Source organism: Cebus imitator, unplaced genomic scaffold (genome assembly GCF_001604975.1).
Source record: "Cebus imitator isolate Cc_AM_T3 unplaced genomic scaffold, Cebus_imitator-1.0 Scaffold202, whole genome shotgun sequence".
Lineage (NCBI taxonomy): Eukaryota > Metazoa > Chordata > Mammalia > Primates > Cebidae > Cebus > Cebus imitator.
The window spans coordinates 4,111,349-4,136,409 of NW_016107517.1; the positions used below are offsets into that span (position 1 = coordinate 4,111,349).

A 25,061-nucleotide genomic window follows, 5' to 3' on the forward strand; every position below is an offset into this window, starting at 1 on the left:
ATATTCTTTAGTACCACATTCTTTAAGATGAGGAGACTAGGAAACAGAGAGATAAGAGCGTGACAAGGTCACAGCTATATGTGGTGATTCCACGTGATCTGAAGGCTCTGAATCCATGTGGTCTGATTCCAAGACCCTTTACCCTTAAACCCTGCATAATATGCTGCATCACATCTAAGCTCCACATTTACTTACTTCTTTTCTCCCATGCACATGCAACGTTTCAAATCCTCAAAGGGAAATTCAATGTCTCATCTCAACCAAAGGGCCCAAAAAAAGAACTCAATAAATATCTTCTGCATGAGGGACAGGACCTTTAAACCATGATTAGTAATGGTGCTAGAAGTGAAATACTCAAACAGCCAGCTCCTTCAATATTATTAACTCAAGGAGGGAACCAACAGAAAAGAAAAAAAAAGTATTGTTCCTTGAAAGCCTTGATGAAAATTTTATGTGTGTGTGCGTGAGTCTGTGTGTGTGTGTATGAGTACCTAAAATAGATACAATTATCTATTTTACCTGTTTGCTAAATAGAGTCAGGTAGTTAACAAACATGTAGGTTGTATAAAAATAAAACTAGTTTATCTTTTTTGGGGCAATAAATCCCCAGTGCCTTTGAGGTTGACTCAGGCATTATCCATTTCTGCAGGTTAAGAAGTTACGACTCTGCAGGTCTGTAAACTGTTCAGGCCGTCATCATTGTCCTTTGTTAATTCACTATACCTGGAAAACAGTTACATCCCCAAGACAGGCAGCCAAGGGGGTTCTTTAAAGAACAGAAGGTCCCGCTTTTATTAAGTAGGCTTATCAGAAAATGCTGGAAGTTACCTTTAATGTAAGCAAGTGGCCTTTTTCCAAGTTGAGGATTTAAAAAAATCACTTATCTATTTTTTGCATTTTTCCAAGGTGGTTTTTTTGTGTGTGTTGGGGGGGTTGTTGTTGTTTTGGTTTGCTTTTTGCCTTTTTCCAAGTTTGGGATTTCTTTTGTTCTCAAAAGCAAACCTGTTTCCTGGATGGAGGCCCAGAGAGACTTCTGGCCACACGTCTCGGTCAGAAAGACGGGTTTTGCAGCGGCAGGAGGAGAGGCGCGGGATCCGGGCCTGGGGTCCCCCAGCCGGGCCCCTCCCAACTTCCCGCGGCCCGCCGGAGCGCGCACGGCCAGGGACGGCGGCGGGGACGCGCGCGGGCAGGCGGCGCGGGCAGGTGGCGCGCACGGCCCGGCAGGCGCGCGGGGGCCGCGTGGGGCGGCGGCGGCCTGGCCCCCAGAGCCAGTCTCGCGCGCGGGCGGTCTTCTTTCCTCACGCCGCCGCCGCCGCCACATCCCGGGACCCGGCGGGCCGCGACGCGGAGGCCTCGGGGCAAGGCAGGGCGGCCCTCCCGCGCTCTTGGGACGTCGGGACCCGAGCACTTCGCCCGCAGGCCCGGTAAGGCCTGAGCCGCGCTGCGCCCCTGGGCCGGGGGAGGAGCCTGGGGACCCGAACTGGCGCCGCTCCAGCAGGGTGAGCTCGGGGACGCGCAGGCGGGTGGATTTCAGCGCCCGGGCCCATGCCCTCGCCGCGGGGCGCGCAGAAACACCGGAGAACCGGGGGTTTTGTCCTGGCGAGCCACATCCCGGTGTGTTTTGGCGACTTGAAGACCTCCCCAGTTCGCGGGAGTAGCGCGAGGAGCCTTCCTCGCGTCAATTATGCAATAAGAAGGCGTCCTTGTGCGGGATGCTGTGAGACGAGGAAATATTGATACTTGGGCGAGCCTACAATTTACTTCTTTCATCCTTGGCTGAGAATTTGCGTTTGTAATTGGCGATGGAGAGAGGAAGAAAGGGTTCCGCTCGGGTCCAAGGAGCATGCAGAGGAGGGCAGGGCAGAAGGAGCATGTGCAGCCCCGGTGCGAGGGGAAGCAGGGGTGGGAATGCACGTTCCCTGCTGAGGGGCTCAGGGATGCCCTGAGCCTTTGATCTTCACTGTTAGGAGGCCTGGTGAAGTTGGAGGTTGAGGCATGCAGTTCTGTACTTCTGGCTTGGAAGGTGAACCAGGTTTTCCAAAAACAGTCATTTTTGCTTTCCACGTCTGGGGCAGGAAAGGGCTGGGCAGTGAATGAAAAGCATTGCAGCCAGGTTCTGGTTAGCCCAGCAGCAGGACTGTCATAAAGGCGTTTTGTTTTTTAAAAATATTTATTTATTCATTCATTCATTCATTCATTCATGTCGTCTGAAAAGTAGAGTCTGGGGCTTTGGGCCGTGGAGTTGGGTTATTTCATTGCTCAGTTTAAACTGCCAGAGTGAGAAATGTCTCAGATGCTGTTAAAATTAGGCAGCTCAGTTTAGCTCTGGCACCCTGATCACCAACCATCTCCTCCTTCACTCTTTTCAGTGACTGGGTTCAAAAGAAAAGACACAGAGAGAAGTGGTCTTTGCCCTTTCCTCCCCATTAGAATTAGAGTTTAGTCCATCTTGGCTCAGAATTGGAATTCTGAATTCAGAATTTTTCTTGACCCTGAAGAATACAATCTCAAAGAAATACCTGAGCGGAAAATGCATTCCTTTGTTGGAATGAAAATCGGAGTGCTTGGGAAACCGAGAAAGGAAAGGAAATAATTTGTAAATATCACAGGCAACTTGCAGTTATAGTCAGATCATTTTTCAATGTTTGAAGAGTTTATCCAATAAAAATGTGAGAGAGAGCCAGGAATAGACACGGGAGAGAGGTGATTGCAGGACCTTAGAGATTGCAGAAACTCAGGAGTTCTTTTTTTTTTTTTTCATACATGCCTGGAAAACCTGGATGTGAGGACCATCAAATGCCGTATATGATGTTTCTGACAATGATGGACCACATATGCAATAAGACTATACTACCTTATTTTTACTCTGCCTTGTCTAATTTTAGATACACAGATACTTACTGTTGTATTACAGATGCTTACAGTATTCGGTACAGTACCCGCAGTGCAGGCTAGTATCGCAGGAGCAGTAGACTATTCCATATAGCCTAGGTGTGTAGTCAACTGTACTACCTAGGTTTGTATGAGGACACCCTGATGTTTGCAGAAGAACATCACCTAATGACACATTTCTCACAAAGTATCCCTGTTGTTAAGTGATGAATGACTGTATGTAAAGCTTAATCTTTCTATCGACATAATGGGAAATTGCTTTTAATTTTAGCATTGAGCTCTTGAAGCAGAGATAGACCATGCTGCATGTGTCCCAGTCAGCTGGGGCGGTACTGTATGTTAACTGAGTTGTATGCTTATTTTGCTAGCTCTCCTAAATCCATGATCTCTTTAATTCCATGAATTTGGCTTGTTTCCAGTTATTTAAGATATGATATTTGGCTAGAATTTCCCAGGTGCTGAAGGTGTAAGGAATACAAAATCCAGAGAACATTTTGCATTGGAAGAATTGATCATTTTATATAGGAATCTTTTACCTATTTCAAACATGTGAAACAGGCATAATTGGATTTGATTATTTTTGCTACAAAAAAATGATTCCTTTTTCACACTAAGTTACATGGAGGAGTCTTTTAAACAGCTAGTGATTTTGGTACATTTAGAATATTCATTCACCAAGAAATCCAAATATAACCTGTCTCTGTAGGAGACGCATTCTGCCAAATATATTTGAATCATCAACGTGATTAACTATTTCTCATGTATAAACCAAGTTGTGTTAAGTAAGTTGATCTTGTAATTTTCTTTTTTTTTTTTTTTTTTTTTTTTTTTTTTTTTTTTTTTTTTTCTTATCCAGTGACGAGGAACCAAGAACCTCAGTTCAGGGGAAACAGCAAGGAAATGTGAGCCCCAGGCCACAGAAGGTACGTGAAGGAGAATGTGAGTCACAAGTTACTTGAGCATGCCATTCAGTATTGTTACTGCCTTTTTTCTTGCCTGTGCAGATTTTAAACTGTTGATTAGGACTATGTAAATGTGTGCTTAGAAACGTTTCCTTAAATATGATAATAGGTGCATGCTCTGAGGCTGGGATTACATGAGTTAGTACCTGCTGAGAACTGTGCATAGCACACAGTGAGCCTCATACCAGGTGTTTGCTGTGTATTATTATTATTATTGCTCATGAAAATCTGTCTTAAGTGCTGATATATTTCTCACTGGACAGTTAGGAATATGATTTCATTCTCCTAAGGATGGTTAATCATTCCAAGGCAGTAAATCATAAGTATGACAACAGAGAAAACAAAGGAAATTTCTGAATGCAGATTGAGAGAAGCCTTTACGATGAATTTGAAAATCTCAGTGGCATGCAGAGAACTTTATAGACACTCTGCATTGTGAAATTGTAATTTAGTTATTCTATTGGTAGGGTCATGCGTTGCAGTTCAGAACATGCTCAGGGTGACGGTGAAATGTCCCTGTTGCTGCAGCCCTGGTCTGTCTAGTTCCCATTTCTTCTGTCGTTCTCCTGAAAGGTTACCGGTTCCTTGTACATTGCCAGGTTGTTTTCTGTGTGAAGTTTCTAGAGTCTGGGTGTGTTTTAAAAGTTGAGCCCTGGAGACGTGATCCCCGGTGTGTGTATGAAGTGGTGGTGTCAGTAAAGGGCCATAGACAGGCCTCCTTATCTGACCCACTCCTGTCCCAGCTTGCCCGCTCTGCATGGGGAATACCGGCCTTCTTGCCACTTTTGGAATTCTGGGACCTAAACCGCAGTCTTTGCCCAGAGGTCTGCATGGCTTGCTCCCACACTGTGTCCTGCCTTTTCTCAACATCCTACCCATGCCCTTGTTGATTAGCCACTGCACCTGTCATCTGGCTTGATCCTATACATTGATTACTTGATTTGTTTATGGCCCATGATTATCTGTTAAAAAGACGCACTGTGAGAGCAGGGAATGTGTGTTGCTGTCTCCCCAGGGTGTAGAACAGCCCCGGCTTGGAGAAGGACTTTGGTAAATATTGCTGAATGAAAGAACATCTGGAAAAAGGCTGGTTAAACAGTGAAGCGGGCTTATTTACCATGAGACTTTTCAGAACCTTTAATAAGTGAATACGTGTATTAGAAGTGGGGCCTGGCAGGTGGGTGGCAAACTTGTCAGTAGTGTAAGAAAGGCGCTGTGCTTCTGGATGACAACTCAGACTTGGGGAAAAGCTGCTGGCAGGAATGGTATTGGCAGCTGAGCAAAATGAATTCACAAGTTTCCTTTTCAAAATGCAGGGGAGGAACGATTTGCATCAAGAGATGGTAATAGTAGCATTTCCATTGTTAGTAATTACAAACATGTAAAATGTGTGCTGTTTTTCTTTTATTTTAGAAGTGGGGAAGGGGGAAGATTAGGGCTTCTTGTAGATTCTTCCTTCCCTGACCCTGCTTTCCCCATCAGGCCTTTAGTTCTTCAGCTGCCAATTCGGCCTTGTGGGTTGAATTGAGGAACCAAACCCTCTGGCTTAGTTTCAGATCCTGACATCTTGACTCGTGAAAATCCCATTGAATGACTGGAAGTAGGAAAGTTCTGAAGATGGATGTGCAGATTCCAGGGGTTAGGGAGGCTCTGTTCAGGGCCTGCGCCATGACTGGATGGTGTGCGGGGATGGGGGGTTGGTGGAGCTCGGGTTCACTCCCACCATTAGCTCAACAGGCACTTTGGGAGTTGGCTCCTTGAGCAAAGGGGAGTTAATTACAGAAAATATCAGGCTTTTTTTTTTTTTTTTTTAGTGATGGTTCTGGGCGGTGGTGGGGGGGGTGTCTCCATGTTGGCCAGGCTGGTCTCGAACTTCTGACCTCAGGTAATCCGCCCACCTCGGCCTCCCAAAGTGCTGGGATTACAGGCATGAGCCACTGTGCCCGGCCTACTAATGTCAGGCTTTTTATAGGCCATTTGTCACCTGGCTATAGGGAGAGCAGCAGCCCCTGGTAGAGCCCTGAGGAACTACTCTTCATGTCAGGCCCCAGTCCCCTTGTAGACAGAAATAGTGAGCCTTGGCGGTGCCATCCTCAGACAGGAGGCAAACCCCATGCGAACTTCAGTATTCAAGGAAACAGTGCAGAGAATGGGGCAGTCTTAGAAGAGCTGGGGCAAAGTGAATTTGGAATGCCTCTCTTTAAAAAAAAAAAAGGGGGGGAGGCAGAGTTTTGTGTTGTTTTCCAAAGTCAGACAAAGCCTAATTTTACAGAGTCCAGTTACCCGTAGATGGGGGAGCTGGAAAGGAGAGGAAGCTGAAGGCAGTGATGGAAGGTCCTAGATTCTAATTAAACCTCTTAACTGTGTATTTGGAATGCTCGTAATTCAGAGCATCAATAGACTCTCGTTGATTAGATGCTTTTTTGCTGCCAATTTTCCTTCTTAAGATGGAAGGAGTTGGTGGGAGAATGGCATTTTTGCCAGAATGCCTAGAGTCTGCATTTTAACAAGATCCCCAGGGGGATTCATGTGGGCATTAAAATGTAAAAGGGCTGAGGTCCTGGACCAGCAGTTCTCACTCCCAGCTGCTCATTAGAGTCACGAACAGAGCTTTTAAAAAAATGCCTAGGTACCACCTCCAGATATTTGTGTTGTCTTGGCTGGGGTGTTCTTGGGGCCAGGGTGTCACTCTGTTTCTTCAGAGTTTCTCAGGTGTCCAGCCAGGGCTGTGATCCACTGCCCCGGACATAAAGCCAGACACCATCAGGTAGATGTCTAGATTCAGAACCCATGTAATTGCGAAGCAAATGACACCACACTTAGCTGGGCACACCGCTCAAAACCCATCACACCAGGTAATGTGGATCCTTCTAGCTCATCTGCTGGCTTCTAGAGCCAGAGCCAGAGAGGATGAGGTGTGGAGCACCTAGCTGGGGTTGCTTGTGCCCGATTAGAATTCTCCCTCCTCCATGAATGAAAATGACCTTGAGACCAGGCAGTTGTTGAGTGGACATTTGCTTTTTGCACCTTTGACTCTGCTGCCGAAGAAATTGTTTCAAAATTTAAATCAGGTCATGACATCACCACCTGTCTTCATGTAACACTCTCTTCAGGAGCTCCCATTGCTTGCAAGGAAAAGACCATAATTGCTCTGGATGGCCCCATATTGTCTGGCCTGCATCTGCCTCTGCCTGTGCCCTGGAACTCCAGCCACATGAGCCTGCCTTTAGTTACTCAGGGGCTGTTCCCTTGGCCTGGAACCCCGCCCTTCACCTTAGGTAACTGCTGGCCTGGGCTGCTCTGCCCAAGATACATCCCCTTGTTTCTTCTCCCCACAGCACCTTGTGCCTCTCACTTCATCAAGAACCTCTCCTGAGATAGATTCTTTCCTTCCTGTGGGCCTGTTAGACAACAAGCTCTGTAAGGACGAGATCTGTGTATGTGTTTGGTTAGGGATGCAGGGTCCTATCGTTGGCAGCTGTTCTACAGGATGAATGAATACACTGGATATGGATAATGAATAATGAGCTTGAAGTCATTATTTTTAGGTTATTTTGTCCTTAAATGTGTACGCACATACACACTACTCACATTTGAGCACTGTATTTTGTAAACTGTAGAGATATTGGACCTGGGGGAAGGAGGTGTTTTGAGAGAGGACGGGGCTGTAGTCTCACTGGTTCTGATTGGCTCATGTAGGGCGTGACTTGCAGAACAAGTGCCAGTTTTCTAAATTTTTAACTAGGCCGGGTGCGGTGGCTCACTCCAGTAATCCCAGCACTTTGGGAGGCCAAGGCAGGTGGATCACTTGAGGTCAGGAGTTCAAGACCAGCCTGGCCAACATGGTGAAACCCCATCTCTACTAAAAATACAAAACTTAGCTGGGCGTGGGGGCACATGTCTGTAATCCCACCCACTTGAGAGGTTGAGGCGGGAGAATTGCTTGAACCCAGGGTGCAGAGGTTGCAGTGAGCCAAGATCTCACCACTGTACTCCATCCAGCCTGGGTGACAGAGAGAGACCCTGCCTCAAAAAAAAATGCTTATTGAAAATATTTTAAATATGAATTGTATAAAGTACAAAAAGACCTCTTTCCATCCTCTCATGATTTTATTTTATGTATTGCATATATGTATGTTTGTATGTGTGTGTAATCATATATATTTTATACATACATGATTTTTATAACAAATGGGATGAAACATTCCATCCTGCAGCGTGTGTTTTTTGTTTACTGGTATATCTTGACACTTTGGATATGGATCTATGTAATTGGCCTGCCTTTCAGCATAGGGTTTTATTGAAAATGAAAATGTGTTTTGGACTTTAGCATGATCTCCTAACCCCCCAGTCAATGTGTTTTAAATAGTAAGTGTATCCGAATGTATATACATGCTGTGGTTTATATCATTTTGTTTACAAGCAATACTGAAGTCCTTGTAGCATTTGGTTGTTTTGTAGTCTCAGTTAATGGATATTAAATATGGAACTGCTTGTGGAGATTAGAGAAATATTCTGAGGTTGAAAGGGGGCTTCATACTTGAAAAAGACTGGAGACCCTCGGAGAGGGTTGGGCAGCCTGCCTCCTGAAGTAACTTCTATAAGGAAAGTTAGCTGTTGCTGGAATGAGAGTGTGTCTTGTTTTTTTCTCTCTTCTTGGGGCAGACCACACTGAGAAGGGTGTAGATTAAGCTGGAAAATCACAGAGAATGCCAAGGGTTTGGTCAGTTTATGATTACTGGGGGTCTGCAATCAGGCCAGGCAGGTACTGGTTTTTTGTCTGGTTTTTGTCTACATTTAATCCTCATGGGCACCCTGGGAGGAGGAGGGCCTTCTGTTAGAGATGGGACATTGAGGTTTAGAGAGGTTAAGTGACTTGCGGAGTCACAGAGCTAACGGGTGTGAGCAGGGATTTGAACCAAGTCTGGGGCTCTTTACTTTGTGCTGCTCTGACAAGTAGTGGCAGAAGCCAGGAGACAGGATAGCTGGCTTCCAAGGAATTTGGCATGCCCCCTGCTGGGTGGTGGTGCTGATAAACCACAGTACGCTCCTACCGAGAACCAGCTAGGTCAGGAGACCCTCACCCAAGGGTGCTGAAGGTATTTGAGAGGCAGACACACAGATAGTACAACAGGGTGGATCCATCCAGAGGACCAGCACCCTGAGAGCTTGCAGGGCTGATAGCTCTCCAGACTGAAGGCCCTGAGCAGACGTTCATCCACGTATTTATTTGCTCTTAAACAAGTGATTCTCATTAATACACAGGTGGTTTATATTTACACATAACTCAAGATTCTACCAAGTAGGCAGCTATTACCTGCCTACCACTGATTACAAACTAAAAGATATCCTCCACAAAGGAGCCATGAGGGCAGGGAAAACTTAATGTTTCTCAACACGCTCAGTTAAATCTGAAGTTCAGAAAACAACACATAGGTTTTGTTTTGTTTTTTTAGTATAAGTATATCCCATGCAATATTTAGGACATACTTTATACTAAAGATTAACTGAAATTAAACCTAACTGGGTATCCTGTATTTTTATTTGTCCAACCCGACTTGGGGAACCTAGGAAGCACACTAGGCCTAATATGTGGGCACAAAATACCGCTTTTGGAGGGGATTATAAGTATGTCTCATGTAATATTTGGGTTATACTAAAAAAGTTACATATTGTTTATCTTAAATTTAATCTTAACTTGGGGGATATTCTGTATTTTTATTTGTCTAATCAGGCAACCCTATTGGTGACCCCAGGAAACACACTAAGTCTTTTACATGGCACCTGAGGGTGGCTCGGGAGGCATTTGGAAAAGGCCCAGGTGGCTTGGCAGGTGGTGAGCTCCCCACTGCAGGCTATATTCAGGTGTGGCCGGGTAACCACGTGGTGGGTGTGTCATGGAGGGTATTTGCATTTCAGATGCCTGGTTCCAGTGAGATTCTAGGATGTAAATGTTGAAACAAGGAGGAGAGTGATTTACCTGGGTCTTCATGGAGCTCAGATCTACACGGGGTTAGGAAATTATTTGCCATCAGCACCGTGTTGAGGGGACCACTTCTCCCTCCACGAAGAAGTGAAGGATGGCCTCAGTCAGCTGGTGGGAACCAGCTCAGCCCAGGGTCGGGTCTGTTCGTGAAGAGCTTTGGCTTGAAGAAGCACTGTGTTAAAGATGAAATGAAACACACATCCTTGTGTCACCTGCCAAGAACTGACAGTGACTTCCTGGTTCTTTCTGTGCTCCCTGCAGGAGAGTGTGGCTTCTGTGCCAGGCTGAGGACTGACGTGCCCCGTGTTGCTCCCGGGCTGTGATAGCATGAAAAACACCCCCCTCAGTGTTCTGCCCAGGCCCTTGCTGGTGAGTGGGCAGAGGTGAGAAGCGTGAGTGTTCATTCCTTTGCTTTTTTAGAGCTTCTCTAGGTGTGGCTACATCTTGTCAGCCAGTCTAAATTTTAAACACAGCCAGCTCCTAATTGCCCCAGCATGGCTTCTGCCTGCTATGAATGACCCTCAGCTAAGGCCTAGTCCTTGGCAGGCTGTCGTGGGAGCTCATTGGGACCTTAGCCTGGCCCCAACAGGAGTCAGGGGGCAAATGTGTTCCGAGAATACAACAGAGGCGGTCTTCTCTCATTATCACGTCTCTCCATTAGGGTGTTCTAAATGTGATTTTATTATTAAATCGATCATTTAATATCATTAATTAAATATGAAACGTTAAGTTAAATGCCAAGTCAGACTATCTGTTGTAGCAGTGGGAAAAACTGGAAATATTTGTGCTGATTCTTACTGACTGAACTCATCTGCTGTCTTCGTTCCTCTTTGTTGAGTTGATGTGTTTGTAAGCAGCAGGGGCATCTTGCTTGTGTTTTCCAGGAAGAGTCAGTGAATGGCTGCAGTGTGACAACATGCACCACCAGTGGCTTCTGTTGGCCGCATGCTTTTGGGTGATTTTCATGTTCATGGTGGCTAGCAAGTTCATCACGTTGACCTTTAAAGACCCGGATGGTAGGTATGCTTCGTGGTGGAATGAATTTTGGCTAATTCAAACCTTGCTGCAACACTTTTCCTAGGTACATGCACAGGTGACTTCTGTCACAGAGTCAAAGGACTTTCATGCCAGCAGGGACCTTGGAAGTCGTGGCCTCCAGTCCTTCATGTTACAGAGATGTGAGGGGAGGTGGGGTGGGAGGGGCTGGAGGGTCTTTTCAAGCACCCCTCTGGAGGAAGGAAGTTGCTCTTTGTGGCTGAGGCCTGGGTAGTGCCTGAGGAGCAAGGAGCAGGGCTGCCTCCCAGTAGCACAGCGGCCTTATGCCTTGCAGCAGGGTGCCTCTCAGGCTCACAGTTTGGGAGTTCTCTCTGCCTCATGTCATCATGAGAGATACAGCCTTGACTGCTCGGCATGCCCATGTGGTGGCCACATGTTTGAAGGTCACCCTGCATGCAGTGGAGGGGGGTCATTTAAATGTATGTCTTCAGGTTGTCTTAGAGGGTTTCTTAGCTCTTCTTTACTGAACATTGGCATTCAGATGAGGATGGGTAAGAGCGCCAAATTGGGTCTCAGAACGCTGATTCTACTTTGTGCTCTTGTCGTTTGCTTATCTGCACCACAATGATTCTTTCACCAAATGGACACCCTGCCTGCTCTAGCACTGCCCATGATTGCCCTGAGCATGGTGAGATGCTCCATGGTCTGTGGAGTGCTGTGTATGTGCAAGGAGGTGTGTGATTTGCCCTCCAGCCCCGAGGCTACTTCATTCAGTGGCCAGGCATGAGGAGGCCAGACACATGGAGTCATTGAAGTCCTCATATCCAGCCGTGGATTGGCCCAGCCCATCAGGCTGATGGGGAGATACTGGGGAACATGGTGGGCACAGCGTCTTTACTCTGCACTATGCTTTGTGTGTCCTCCTGCCGATGGTAGCCTTGGGAAGGGGCAGTTAGAGATGCCTCTGTGCCAGCAGTTCTTCTGGAGGCTTCACTGACCTGTGCTATCTGTGTGACTGGGGAATGGGCCCCTGCTCCACCCCACAGAGCTCCCAGGCATGCCCCTGGCTGTGTCAAGGACTGCACAGTGCCCTATAACTCCTTCCCCATCCTCTCTCTGGCTCACCCTGTCTGGAGAGGGACAGCAAGATTAGGAGGGAGGTCTGCAGGGAAAAGAGGGACACCCTGAAATTAGTCCACCTGGTGGTTCTCCCTGTGACAGTTGTTGGGCCCTGATTGGCAGTCATCACATGTCCCACCTTATCCTCCAGGAGCCCTTGAGAGAAACCTGTGAGGTCTGCACAGCCTCAGGAATGGTATTACACCTGCAAGTATCTGGGCAGGTGTCAGCATGACAGCTCACACCCGGGACTCAGGGTTCGGTCAGCAGAGAAAGGGTCGATTCTTGAAGGGTTGTTGGAATGTGAGACAATGATCTCAGTTTGACAGTTTGGACATTTCCATGGCAGATTCAGCACAGTGACATGCCACTGAGAGTTCCCTCCTAAAGCCCTAGAGCCGTGGTTCTCATCCCCGCAGCACTTCAGAATCACCTGTGGGACTTTGCAAACCTGCTGCTGCTTGAGACTCAGTGAAGGAGAATCCTTGGGCGTGGGGACAAGTTGAGAAGCGCAGGTGTAGATCCTAGCTGGAGAATTGAAGAGAAACAGCTGCTGAGAGTAAGAAATAGGTGTTACTTGGCATTCTCCTAAATGTCATCTCCTGGTACAGAAGGCAGTCAAAAGGCAGGGCATGAGATTAAATTGTTTATGGTTTATTTTTCTTAAAAAAGGAGTATATGTAATACATTTTAGCAGACTTCCATCAATAATAGTTAAATAAAACGTGTGCCTTTGTGTTTTACTATTATCTAGCACAGTGGCCTCTAAAGAACATCTTGTTTCCCAGCAGCATCTGATAAATGAGGTCTCATTCTCCTTTGATATATCAAGTTTCGTGCTGAGTGTTTTCAGTGTAGACACTGATCTGGAAGCTAAGCAGAGGTGGGCCTGGTTAGAAAAAAAGCAAAGCATAGGCATGGAACAGGGTTTTGTGAAGAGGAGAAAAGGAATAGTAGGGAGCGTTAGAAGATAAAATCTATGAAGAAAGACGAAGGGCTTTTGGATTTTACACCAGCAGAGGAGCTCTGCAGCTGTCCTTAATACTGCCTGCCAGATCCTTCCAGCTGGCTGCCTTAAGGCGAGTGGAAGGGGGCGCTTCCCCTGCCCTGTGAGATGTGGTGTGGTGTGTGGGTGCTGGGTCACTGAGATGGGATCGCTGCCCCGACCCAAAGGCGCGGGTGCTGGTGGTGAGGATGCTGTTGACCACAGGGTATGCAGTGAACTCAGCAAGAATCCTCTGTCATGGGCCCTCTGCAGTTGGGGTGGCCACCACAGCACTACGCAGCCTGCTTCAGTCACGTGGGGTGCTATCTAATTGTCCCAAAGTACCTGGTTAGAATCCTGAAGGTGGATGTCCGCCGGCTGAGTTCTCGATGCAGGACACAAGCTGACACGCAGGTGTCTTGCCAGTGCAGGAGGGAGCCGGGCTCAAGCATCAAGAGCAGTAACACTCAGAGCCCGCCCCTGCAGAGGCACCCCGGGCTGGGGTGGTGCGGGCGTCTCGCCTGGAGCCTTCCCCTCCAGCACTGTGCTTTAGAGAGTGTGTCCCGGAGCCTGGATCTTGGGCAGCACAGGAAACCCAAAGGGGTTTGTAAGCTCGTGGCCATAAAAGATTTCTCCCATGTTGGAGTTTATTTCACACACATTCACGGTGTTTTTGATTATGAACTAGAAGCCCATTGTGAAGTGTCACAAGGAGGAAATATCAGACGCAATAGTGTCCTCAGTGGGGAGTTCCATTTCCTGGGAATGGCTTGGAGAAGGCTTGGCATCAGCACTCCTGGCTGCTCTTTTCAGCCCTGTCCTCTGGGAAATGCGGCCGGCCTCAGAACTTTCCCGGTTTCTCCTGCCACTGGAGCCCCTAGGAAGAGCGTGGTTGTCTTGAGTTGCTGCTTAAAGCAACATTTACTTTTTTTGGTGTTACAGTTTCTGTTCAGCTCAGCAGTGGAGCCAGTGATATTTTTGGCAATGATTTATCCTCAGTTAACAAATTTCAGTGTCGTATTGAACTAGGATCAGGTGTTGTAACTAGACTTTCTCATGGGAAATCAGTCCCCCTCAGCCGTGGGAATGTGATGGAATCATAAGGTGAGACTCAAAATGACACCTTGTGGACCTGGTTTATGTTTGTAGGCGCTGGTTTTTCCTCTCTCCTGGCTGACGTCCTCATCCCATCTGCTTTCCGTGGCAGCCCATCAACTCGGTTCTGAGCTGCTTGAGGGCAGAGCCTGTGATATAAAGGTCTCTGCAGCCTTGACCATCTTTGCATGTGTTTATTTGCCATCTGTGGATCCGCTCCAGTGAAATGTCTGGGTGTGTCTTACCTGTTTTCTAGTTGGGTTGGTTGGCTTTTTAATTGTTGAATTTTGAGGGTGTTCTTTACAAATTTTAGGTACGAGTCCTTGGTCAGATAGTTTTTCCCTGCCTAGAGCTTGTCTTTTCCTCCTTTTCAAATGGGCTTTCACGGGGCAGATTTTCTTCGTGACTGTTTTTTAAAAAGATCTGTGGTTTTATGTTTCACATTCAGGTCTGTGATCCACTCAGTTCCTTGTTGAATAAGGTGTGAGGTTTGGATCGAGGTTCGTTCTGTGTGTGGATGTCCAGGTGCTCTAGCACCTTTTGTTGGACAGACCGCCCTCCTCCGTTGAATGGCTTTTGTGGCTTTGTCAAGAGGCATTCAGGTGTCTTTGAGAGCTTCTATTTCTGGGGGCCTCTGTCCCATCCAGCTGTGTGCCTTTTCTTTTTAAAGACGACATCTAACCTCTCTGTCTTCCAGTGTACAGTGCCAAACAGGAGCTTCTGTTCCTGACAACCATGCCGGAAGTGGGGAAGTTGCCAGAAGAGAAGCACATTCCTGAGGAACTGAAGGTAGGCACAGCCAGGTCCTTGTCCCCTCGGACACGGCACCCCTGTCGCGGAGAGCTGGCCTTCCCCTCCGAGCTCTTCTTTGTGGCTGGTTCCACTTGTCATCACGTCCGCGTTACAGCCATTCCCTGTGTTACTTTGCCATGTTTAGTTCACTTTGTTAATTTCCATTTGAGGAAGGCACAGGTCATATCTATTTTTGTGCTCCTCACAGCTCTGTGCATCAGGGCTCCTCTGTCACTATTGGTTGTGCCACGTTCCTGACCAGCTGAACAGGAGCCTCACCTGGGGAGCCAAGGGTATTGGGCAGGGTCAGGAGGAAACTGGGAGTGGGAGAAGACATCTCACTCAGCCCTGGGGTTTTAGAATGAAAGGGGGCCCTGGACAGCAGAGCAACTAATTCAGCCTCCAAATTGTATGGATGAGAGAACTGAGCCTAGGAAAAAGGCAGATCCTCCGTGGTCCCATGGGGTTCCTGGCAGAGCTCAAGGCTGCTGACTTCCACCCAGCCCTCACCTGCCTTGGCATTCTGGCTCCGTGGCTTTCTCTGCAGACTTCTCGTGTGAAGTTTCTAGTCATTCCCCAGCTGGAATGAGGGGTGCACTCTGGAAGGCCTGTCACTTCCTAACCCCCATTCTGGATCTGGAGGGTTGAAGTTGCAGTTGTGCCAAAAGGAATGAAATGGGTACAGCAAGCCCTAAAAATATTTGTAAGCCCAGAATCAAGCCGTAGAGATGGGGACAGCTCCTATCCATGGTTCACAGTGTAAGGACGATAAATTAGAACTTAGTAAGCATAGAAAGCATACACCAGTCAGAGTAGAATGCCGCTGGAGGTTACGTCTCGTAGGACATTGATGGAATGGAGGTCAAGTCTGCAGAACTCTGAGACAGCCTAGATGTTGCTTTTAGGTTGAGGCATCCCAGGGTAAGAAAAGAATTTGGACGGGCTACAGAAACGAGACCAAAAAAAACTATGGAAAATAGGAGAGTGGCTTTAATAGGATGGATTAAATAGGAAAGCAAAGTTAGATGGATAAAAACAAAGGTAGGGTAAGCCTTTGGCAAAGTGTCACAACAAGGTTCCCATGAGAATTCCACACCCTGTGAGGAAGAGGGTGGTCATCCTGGTGCTCTCTCTCCCCGTCTTCAGGTGGAGGGCACTTCCGGAGAGATTGCCAGCCTGCAGGAGTCATTGCAGATAAAAAGACTGCACCTGAATGTGCTGTACAGTTTGCAGAGTACTTTACTGGGTTTCAATCTCACTGGTCTTCTGAGCCACCCTCTGGGGTGTGTGTGTGTGTGTGTGTGTGTGTGTTTTATTTATTTATTTTGAGACAGGGTCTCCCTCTGTCACCAGGCTCTAGTGCAGTGGCACAATTTTGGCTCACTGCAACCTCCGCCTCCCAGTTTCAAGTGATTCTCATGCCTCAGCCTCCCGAGCAGCTGGGATTACAGGTGCATGCCACCATGCCCAGCTAATTTTTGTATTTTTTAGTAGAGATGGGGTTTCCCCATGTTGGCCGGCATGGTCTCAATCCCCAGCTTAGGTGTATTTTTATTCTCAGTTTGCATTTGGGAAATATAAGGCTCGAGGAACTGTGCTCACTGGATCACTATCCCCTGGATAGCGAGTAGAGGGCCTGGGCTTTGAACTCAGTGCCCTCTGTGCCCTTCTCTTTCCCACCTGGCCCATTCATATTCATGAGACTCAGATGCGAGGTGAGGGTAGTGGGGGATGTCAGAGGGGATGTCAGCACTCCTTGAGGCCACGTGTCCTTAGGTGACACTAAAACTCAGCGTGTGTTTTCTCACAAGAAAAGTGATTTATCAACATGATCGGGTTCTGTAGTTCACCTTTAAAAGTTTATTTTGTGCATGAGGTAGCTGAATGTTTGGCTGGAAAATAGAAAATAATATCTGTCTTTAAATCGGTTTTGTATATTTGCAAAGGGAAAAAAGAAAATGCTAGTTCAGAGACACAATTGAACAAGAAATCTTTTTTTTTTGGCTGGGCATGGTGGCTCATGCCTGTAATCCCAGCACTTTGGTAGGCTAAAGCATTAAAATCGATTGAGCCCAGGAGTTCGAGACCAGCCTGGGCAATATACGAGACTTCATCTCTACAAAACATACAAAAATTAGCTGGCTATGGTGGTGTGTGCCTGTGATCCCAGCTACTTGGGAGGCTGAGATGGGAGAATCACTTGAGCCTAGGAGTTGGAGGTTATAGTGAGCCATGATTGTGCAACTGCACTCCACCCTGGGTGGCAGAACGAGACCTCATCTCTTAGAAGAAGAATTTTTTTTCTTCGTCTTTAATGCTTTGCTCAAAAGCAGTATCTAAAAGTGCAGTTTTCTCTGCATTTTCTAAAGGAAATTTGCTGGGAGGTGCTCTCCCCTGACATGCTGCTCTTGAGTGCTATCCATGATCCGGTTTCAGTTTGGAACAGAGGGAGGAGAAGGCAGACTCTTTTGGGATAAGTGAGCAAAAGGTGGGATGGATGAGGAAATGAGGTCAAATGAGATCCATTCTTGTAAGAGCGAGGAGAGTGCCTGGCATGGCTGCTGGTTTTCCGTGGTGGGTGGAGAGCCCAGGAAGCGGGCAGCCGCTGATGCCCCATAGGGAGGAACAGAGGCCATTCTGCGAAGGGGCCTCTCTCACTTCCTCAGTGTCTTCATCTCGGAAAGCAGGCAGTCAGGAACCCCAGGACATTCTTCCCGCCACCAGGGTATCCCAGGAAATTCACTTAAACACACGAGGTTGAAAGCATCCTAGCCAGAGGTCATGAGTGTAAGCAAGTGTATTTACAGTAGATCCCCGAAGAAAGAGCTGGGTGGGGGGATGCCGAGGGGGAAACCTTTGTCATCCTGATAGTTCCAGGGTCCTGGTTCTAGTGTGTTCTAGAAGGCTTACGTCCTTCCCATTTTGTAACTGACACAGTCCCCTGGGACGACAGGTTTTTAAACTACCCTATAAATGGATTTCCTGGCAAGCCTAGTGCTTTTTTAAAGATTTAACAAGGACATTTGGGTCCATTCAATACAATTATTTGGAAGGATCATCTGCTTTCAAATCTTGGGAAGTTCTGTGTGGCTTTAAGAAATAGATGTAGCAGCGGAAGCCTTTAATCACAGTGCTAAGAAACAGGGCCACAGCTAGAGGGGGGCTAATGGAATGGGGTTGGGGGAAACAGCCCTGCTATTCTGGAATGCCCTCAGGATGCCCCCGGAGAACAAGTAGGTGTGAGCAGCAAGGGGATTTTAACTCACCAAGGACAGGGGGTCCCTGAACAACTTCTGTGTGTGCTGGTTCATCTCCGTCTGCCCCTCCAACCCACATACACACAAGGCCTCGCACGTTACAGATATTCTCTTAGGTTCTAAAGTGGCCCTGTGAAGAATCGACCAGCATGTAGAATTTGAGCTTTTTCATCTTTATTTCCCCCTATCCAGAGGATTCCAAACTTCTTGTTTTGGTTTTTAATTTTTTTTTTTTTCCCCAAGACAGAGTCTTGCTCTTTTGCCCAGGCTGGAGTACAGTGGTACAATCTTGGCTCACTGTAGTCTCCACCTCCCAGGTTCAGGTGATTCTCCTGCCTCAGCCTCCCCAGTAGCTGGTATTACAGGCATGCACCACCACACCCAGCTATTTTTTGTATTTTTAGTAGAGACAGGGTGTTACTACATTAGCCAGGCTGGTCTCGAACTCCTGACCTCATGATACCCTGACCTTGGCCTCCCAAAGTGCTGGGGTTACAGACATGAGCCACTGCACCTGGCCTTATTTTGTTTTTTAAAGTCAAACTTTTCTCCAAAGACGTCCGAGGAACCAAGCTTGCATTCATTTTTGTTGCCCACCCCGCCGATCAGGCTGGTGGAGAGGCCCGGAGGGAGACCTCTGGAGGGGGCTGGGGGCAGTGGATGTCACCTGTAGAAAGGGAAGGAAAAGAGGAAGGAAGGGATAGGCCAGCAGGAGTGGCTGTGCTTGACTCAGTCCTGCCTCCTTTAATGGTCCTGGGCCTCTTCTGCTCCATGTCACTTGCAGCCAACTGGGAAGGCGCTTCCAGACAGCCGGCTCATTCAGCCCCTGGTCTACATGGAACGCCTGGAACTCATCAGAAACGTCTGCAGGGATGAGGCCCTGAAGAATCTCTCGCATACTCCTGTCTCCAAGTTTGTCCTGGACCGAATATTTGTCTGTGACAAGCACAAGATTCTTTTCTGCCAGACTCCGAAAGTGGGCAACACCCAGTGGAAGAAAGTGCTGATCGTTCTAAACGGTGCGTGCGGGGCTGCTGAATGTCCGTCTGGGAAGGGTCTCGATGGCCGGCGCTGTGGAGGCTGGGGAGGACGGTAGGGAGGAGTCACAGGAGGGCTGGTTTCTCCTGAAAGGACTGGTGGCCCTCCAGACAAGCCTGCTTTTGTTGTTTCCTGTTAGTGTTGTGCCTTCTACGTTAGTGGGGCTCTTTTAGACACCGATTCTTTTCAAAGGGACACAGCCACAGTCTAGCTCTCCTCGCCTGTGACAGCAGATCCCCACTTCAGGCGCCTTGTCCACCCCTAGGACCTCCCCACTTCTTCTCTTCAGGTTCACTGTGTCAATGGTTATAGTCACCCACTCTGTCCCACGTCCGCCAGGGCCCCACCCTCACTGAGCCACCAGGAAGCCTCACTGTCGCCCTCTCTGCAGTGAGAAGGGCCCACACCATAGAGCCTGGGAGGGGAGCCCCGTCCCGGAGCCCGGTGCCTCTTTACCGGCAGTCCAAGCATTCTGTGCCAGTGGGCAGGAAGAAATTGTACCCCATTTCACACTAAGCGTCTGTGTTCAGAGGATTGAGTCAGCTTGCTTCAGGAAAGCTGAGTGTTTGCTAGGGAGCAAATTAGATCATCACAAAGTGACCTCATACACTGCAGTTTTGATTACTCACTACTCTTTTTAGACATGTTTATTTATTTAAATTCCAATTAGTCTGAACCAATCCTGATAATTATGGGTTCTGCCTATGAAATTTAGCTTCAGACAGGAGATAGTTACAGTCAACAGCAGTGGGATTCCTGGATCAGGAATCAGATTTTGGGGTACCATGGGTGGGTGGCCCTGGGGCTCCATGCCCTGCCTACCACTCCTGATGCTGCCCGCAGAGTCGGAGGTCCCTGCTGGCCACTGTTTGGCCTTCACATGGGTTGACTGGGAGAGACAATAGCAGCACCTCATCTTGTGGTTGTCACATATAATTAATGTGCTTTCCTGGTAATTGGATAGCATATTGGGTTTTCAGAAGCAGAATGAGGCTGCAAATCAAATTGAAAACAAGGAATATACAAAAGGCTGACAAATCAGCCACCACAGTGTGAAGCAGCATTCTTTACGAAGTGAACACCCACTTACGAGGACAGTATAGAAATGGGAGTGGGCTTGCTGGGTCGTGTAATACAGAAGCGGGTTGTCCTTGTGGCTGTTTCGGTCATCACTAGTACACCTAGACAGGGACAGGTATGTGAGTGTGTCCATATGTGAACCCACAGAGCTGGTTCTGTCGCCGTTCCCTTGAGAGCAGTGCTCCCCCCGTACCTAGTTTACAGACATCCATAGCACATAGCACAGAGTTCTGGACTGGGCCTTAAATACTCAGGGGAGGAAGGAGTAAAACAGACAAGGCTGTGTCCACTGCTCAGATTCTTCCCTGCCTGGACTCCAATCTTAACCCTACAGTATTAACACAAAGATGGATGTTAAGGTTTGCAGAGGCTTGGAGAAAACCTCCTCAGCATACTGACAGTGTATTTCCATTTGTCTGCATTGAGAAAAGAATGAAAACACTTGCTCAGCCAACCACCCCTAGGATGGCCCCTGCCCAAGTTCCATTCAGCAGCCTGGACCCAGCGCTGGTCCCTGATGACACACCCTGGCTGCTGGCAGTGCCCTGCCTTCTCAGCACGCCTTGTCCTCTTTTGACTCCGTCTTAGATGTATCACAGCTTAGCCAGAATTTTCCAGCATCAAATGGTCTTTGCTCCGTGCCAGCCTGGGATGCTGTAGGGGTACCTGAGAGCCACTGTGGGCTGAGGGGCATGAGGTGCTGGGCGAGCTCAGCCTGTCCATGGGATGGGGCTGTGAAGCTGCTGCAGGCATCTCAGCACGATGTTCCAAAGTCCTGCTTCTCTGGCATTTTCCCCCAGTCTCAGAGTAGAGTGAGTGTTGCTGGTGTTAGGAATTCTGTTTGCATTCAGCGATCTTCCTCTAATGGTAGATTTAGCCCAGTTAGGTCCATTGCCAGGGGTAGGCACTGCCAACATTTCTACTCCTGCTCCCTCCTGCTTCCTCCCAGAAATCATCAGTTTCCTCCAGTTGGCTTATGGATTCCCAGAAGCTTTTCTTCACTCTCTCTTCCTGCTGGCAGAAGCAGTTGAAATTTAAAGACCTAAACTTGGATATTGGGGGTGGGCTTGTTGCACACTCCAGGGAAGCATGGGGGCCAAGGTAAGGACATGCCCTTCTCTAAGGGGTGCACCAGAGCAGCCAACATGCCTTTCCTTCTGTTTACATCCCAGGAGCCTTTCCTTCCATTGAGGAGATCCCTGAAAATGTGGTGCATGACCACGAGAAGAACGGCCTGCCTCGGCTCTCTTCCTTCAGTGATGCAGAAATTCAGAAGCGGTGAGAACAGCTTTCTCAAAGGGAAGGGGGGAGTTTTTGTAAACCTGAGAAGAAATTTGGGAAAAACCCCAGGCTCAGTTCTGTACTTGCCAGATTGATCTCAGGACCACACAGGGCTATGGGTTTGCATTGGTGAGTGGCAGCTGAGCAGCTACACCCCGCATTTGGTGACTCTGAACTCCCAGTCACTTCTGAGAATTTCCAGCCTTACGGTCACACAGTCCACTAACATGAAGGATATGTAATTTTATTAATAGAAATGAGCAGCCAACTTTGTTCTGCTTTCCTAAAGCTTTATAGACGGCTTGCTGAATATGATCTTTTCTTCTTAGGAAAAAGATTTGGATTGCAGTGACCTGAGTATTTCGTTCTCCCAGAGGCATTGTGCCCCCTGCCATGGGGGCTGCACCTGGAGTGGTGGTGTGGGCTGTACCCAGCATGGGCAGGGCAGAGAGACACAACCCCTGATCACAGCGAGGGTGGAGTCCAGGCTGGGCATGGTGGCTCATGCCTGTAATACCAGTACTTTGGGAGGCAGAGGCGGGTGGATCATTTGAGGTCAGGAGTTCAAGACCAGTGTAACCGACATGGTAAAACCCTGTCTCTATTTTTAAAAATACAACAGAATTAGCTGGGCAGGGTGGCGCACACCTGTAGTCCCAGGTACTCGGGAGGCTGAGGCAGGAGAATCACTTAAATCCGGGCGGCAGAGGTTGCAGTGAGCCAAGATCTTGCCAATGCACTCTAGCCTGGGCAGAAAAAAAAAAGGATGGAGTCCTTAGCTAATAAATGAGAAAGTTCTTGAGTAGTAGTTCTCAGGTGGCCCGGGAGAGCAAGGCTGAAAAGGAGTAAGGATGAGAAGCAGCAGCTGATGTCAGGTCACCAGCTGGAGTTTGCCTCCTGGCTCTGCAGCCACCTGCCTTGCATGACACCTACCTGCCTTACATGGCACCTGCCTACCTTTATGACACTTACCATAGATGCTCCTGGTGAAGACTGCTGCCGTCACCCTGAGCACTCGTGGGGCTTTTGTGAGACTCAGAGAGCGAAGATGCGCAAAGCACAGAAAGCAGTTTCTGGCCTGTCGTAAGCAGGCCGTGCTCCGTGATGTCACTGTTGTCATTGTCTTCGTCCTCGTCACTCCTGCCGCCCCCCTCCCCAGGACCATGATCTGCTGCCGCCCGCTGGCAGCTCCCCTAGACCTGCTCCTGCCCACTGGAGTGTGAAGCCTGGCACTCCATTATCTCTTGCCCCTCTTCCCCTGGCAAATTTAAATTGAATTTTTAAAAATATGCCCTTAACGTAACTTTTTTCCTGACGCATTCATAGCTCCTGCCCTTATGATTTCCTGCCCAGGAGCAAAATTTGTAAACATTCTTGAAGTTTTGAATCATTCAAGTAAAACAGAACATAGATTAAATGAGAACTGTGGCCTTGGACAGGTAAGGTTTTCCAAACCTCCATTTCCTCACCTGCAAAGTGGGCTAATAGGATTCATCCTCAGGATCTTGAAGTAGATTAAGTAAGAGACACGTGGAATGCGTTCCCAGCAGGCGCGGCCCGTGAGGGGCCCATACACAGTGCTGCACTGCTGTCACTCCTCCCTCTCCCGCCATCCCTCTCTGCTGTGACCTCCTGTGGCGGCAAGTTAACCTCTTGTTCATTTTTTTCCTCAGATTGAAAACATACTTCAAGTTTTTTATTGTAAGAGATCCCTTCGAAAGACTCATTTCTGCATTTAAGGATAAATTTGTTCACAATCCCCGGTTTGAGCCTTGGTACAGGCATGAGATTGCCCCTGGCATCATCAGAAAATACAGGAGGAACCGAACGGAGACCCGAGGGATCCAATTTGAAGATTTTGTGCGCTACCTGGGCGATCCGAACCACAGATGGCTAGACCTTCAGTTTGGGGACCACATCATTCACTGGGTGACGTATGTAGAGCTCTGCGCTCCCTGTGAGATAATGTACAGTGTGATTGGACACCATGAGACCCTGGAGGATGATGCTCCATACATCTTAAAAGAAGCTGGCATTGACCACCTGGTGTCATACCCGACCATTCCTCCAGGCATTACCGTGTATAACAGAACCAAGGTGGAACGCTATTTCCTGGGCATCAGCAAACGAGACATCCGACGCCTATATGCACGTTTCGAAGGGGACTTTAAGCTCTTTGGGTACCAGAAACCAGATTTTTTGCTAAACTAATGCATAAGACCTATGCAGATATCTTTGTTAGTCCCGGGGCTAACCAGGTGGAGATCTGAGCCCAGAAATGACCCTTCCTCCACCACATCCCTCCTTTTAGGATGCCTGAGGTCTCCCATGTGCCTGTGAGTGCCTCAGCATATGACACAAGACCCCGACTGTTAGGACTTAGTTTGGATGTAAGATGCTCTGAGGACCTGCCCCCACCCCTGCCATCGTCGTTAGGTTGTCGCTGGCCTTTGCGCACCTCAGAGGGTAGAAAAGTTTGAGAGCCCAGCAGGGAGGAAGCATTACACAGGCTTAGGAGCCATTTCCCTCAGGTGACAAGAAAGGGGATGCCCCCGAGGCTCTCCTGGCCAGTCGGGGGTGGCCTCACCTGTCACTGGTGGGTCACAGGAACAGCACCCAGCACTCTGAGGAGGGACAGAGAAGCAAGGGGACTGCCAAAATCAGAGACGCATGCAGCATCAGATCTGAGGCGTAAAACGACACCTCTGGCCTTCGTTTTGGTGCTGCTGTGATTGTAGAGGCAAAGCATTCTTTCTGTGACTGTTTTGTTCTTGTGGACACTCATCGATGGCCAGATGGTGGTGTGGTGTCCAGGGGTCCATCTTTTCAGAATCCATAACCCGTGTAATGCTCGTCCATACTTCTGAACCTGTCTGCCAGGCGCCCACTTCATTTGGCACAAGAAATACGATTTTAAAAAGTGAATTGAGGGGAGGCTTTTTCTACCTGAGAAGGGGATGTCTTTGGGGGCCTTACAAGGGACATGGCCCAGGAATGGGAGGGCTGGTTAGGCTTGGAGCTCAGGCTACTTTAGATTCGGGCACATCAGTTCTGACTTGCCTTGCCTGGGTGGTCAGCAGTGAGCCTCCAGCTGTCTCCTCCAGGGAGCTCTCCCCTTGGGGCTGAAGACTAGCAGGGGCAACTTGCCAGCATCACAGAATTCAGTGTAGTTTACACATATCGATTCCTTTCATCTCAGCAAAATGGGCACCACCAGAGCCATTCTGATCACGCCACCATCCTGGACCGTGTGACTGGAAGGTGGGTGACCAAGTTCACCAGCAATAAAACCTGGGGCCCAGGTAGCCTCCAGCAGCGCCGATTCCTGGCAACGACGTAGGCCCTGGTGCAGGGAGAGCCACAGCGACTGTTTCAGATGCCATCCACAGCCAGGGCCGCTGAGACCCGGGACAGTTTCCTGTGGTATGTGCCAGCCCGAGACTGTACAGTGCTCCTGAGCCCAGGGTGGAGGAGGGAGCCAGGCTTTGCTTCAAGGCGGCCTCCACCTTCCTTTTCTCAGAATGGTTTCCTGAATGTGTCAATGTGAAAGTCAAATAAAATTTATGTGCCAAACCTAA

General features: G+C 48.4%; 1 protein-coding gene across 4 annotated transcripts; it reads left to right on the plus strand.

The window, feature by feature from the left end:
• The first annotated feature begins 1,361 nt into the window (after positions 1–1,361).
• CHST10 (carbohydrate sulfotransferase 10) lies at positions 1,362–25,061 on the plus strand. Of its 4 annotated transcripts, none has more exons than XM_017547936.2 (8): positions 1,362–1,499; positions 3,749–3,815; positions 10,102–10,232; positions 10,725–10,856; positions 14,733–14,824; positions 18,869–19,103; positions 21,375–21,480; positions 23,157–25,061. In XM_017547936.2, the coding sequence occupies exons 4-8, from the start codon at positions 10,757–10,759 to the stop codon at positions 23,692–23,694; spliced, it is 1,071 nt and encodes a 356-aa protein (XP_017403425.1). In that variant the 5' UTR covers positions 1,362–1,499; positions 3,749–3,815; positions 10,102–10,232; positions 10,725–10,756; the 3' UTR covers positions 23,695–25,061. The 4 variants fall into 4 exon arrangements, with proteins under 4 accessions (XP_017403425.1, XP_017403426.1, XP_017403427.1 ...); XM_017547937.2 differs by having other exon boundaries at positions 10,102–10,223; positions 23,157–25,059; XM_017547938.2 differs by having other exon boundaries at positions 10,102–10,209; positions 23,157–25,059.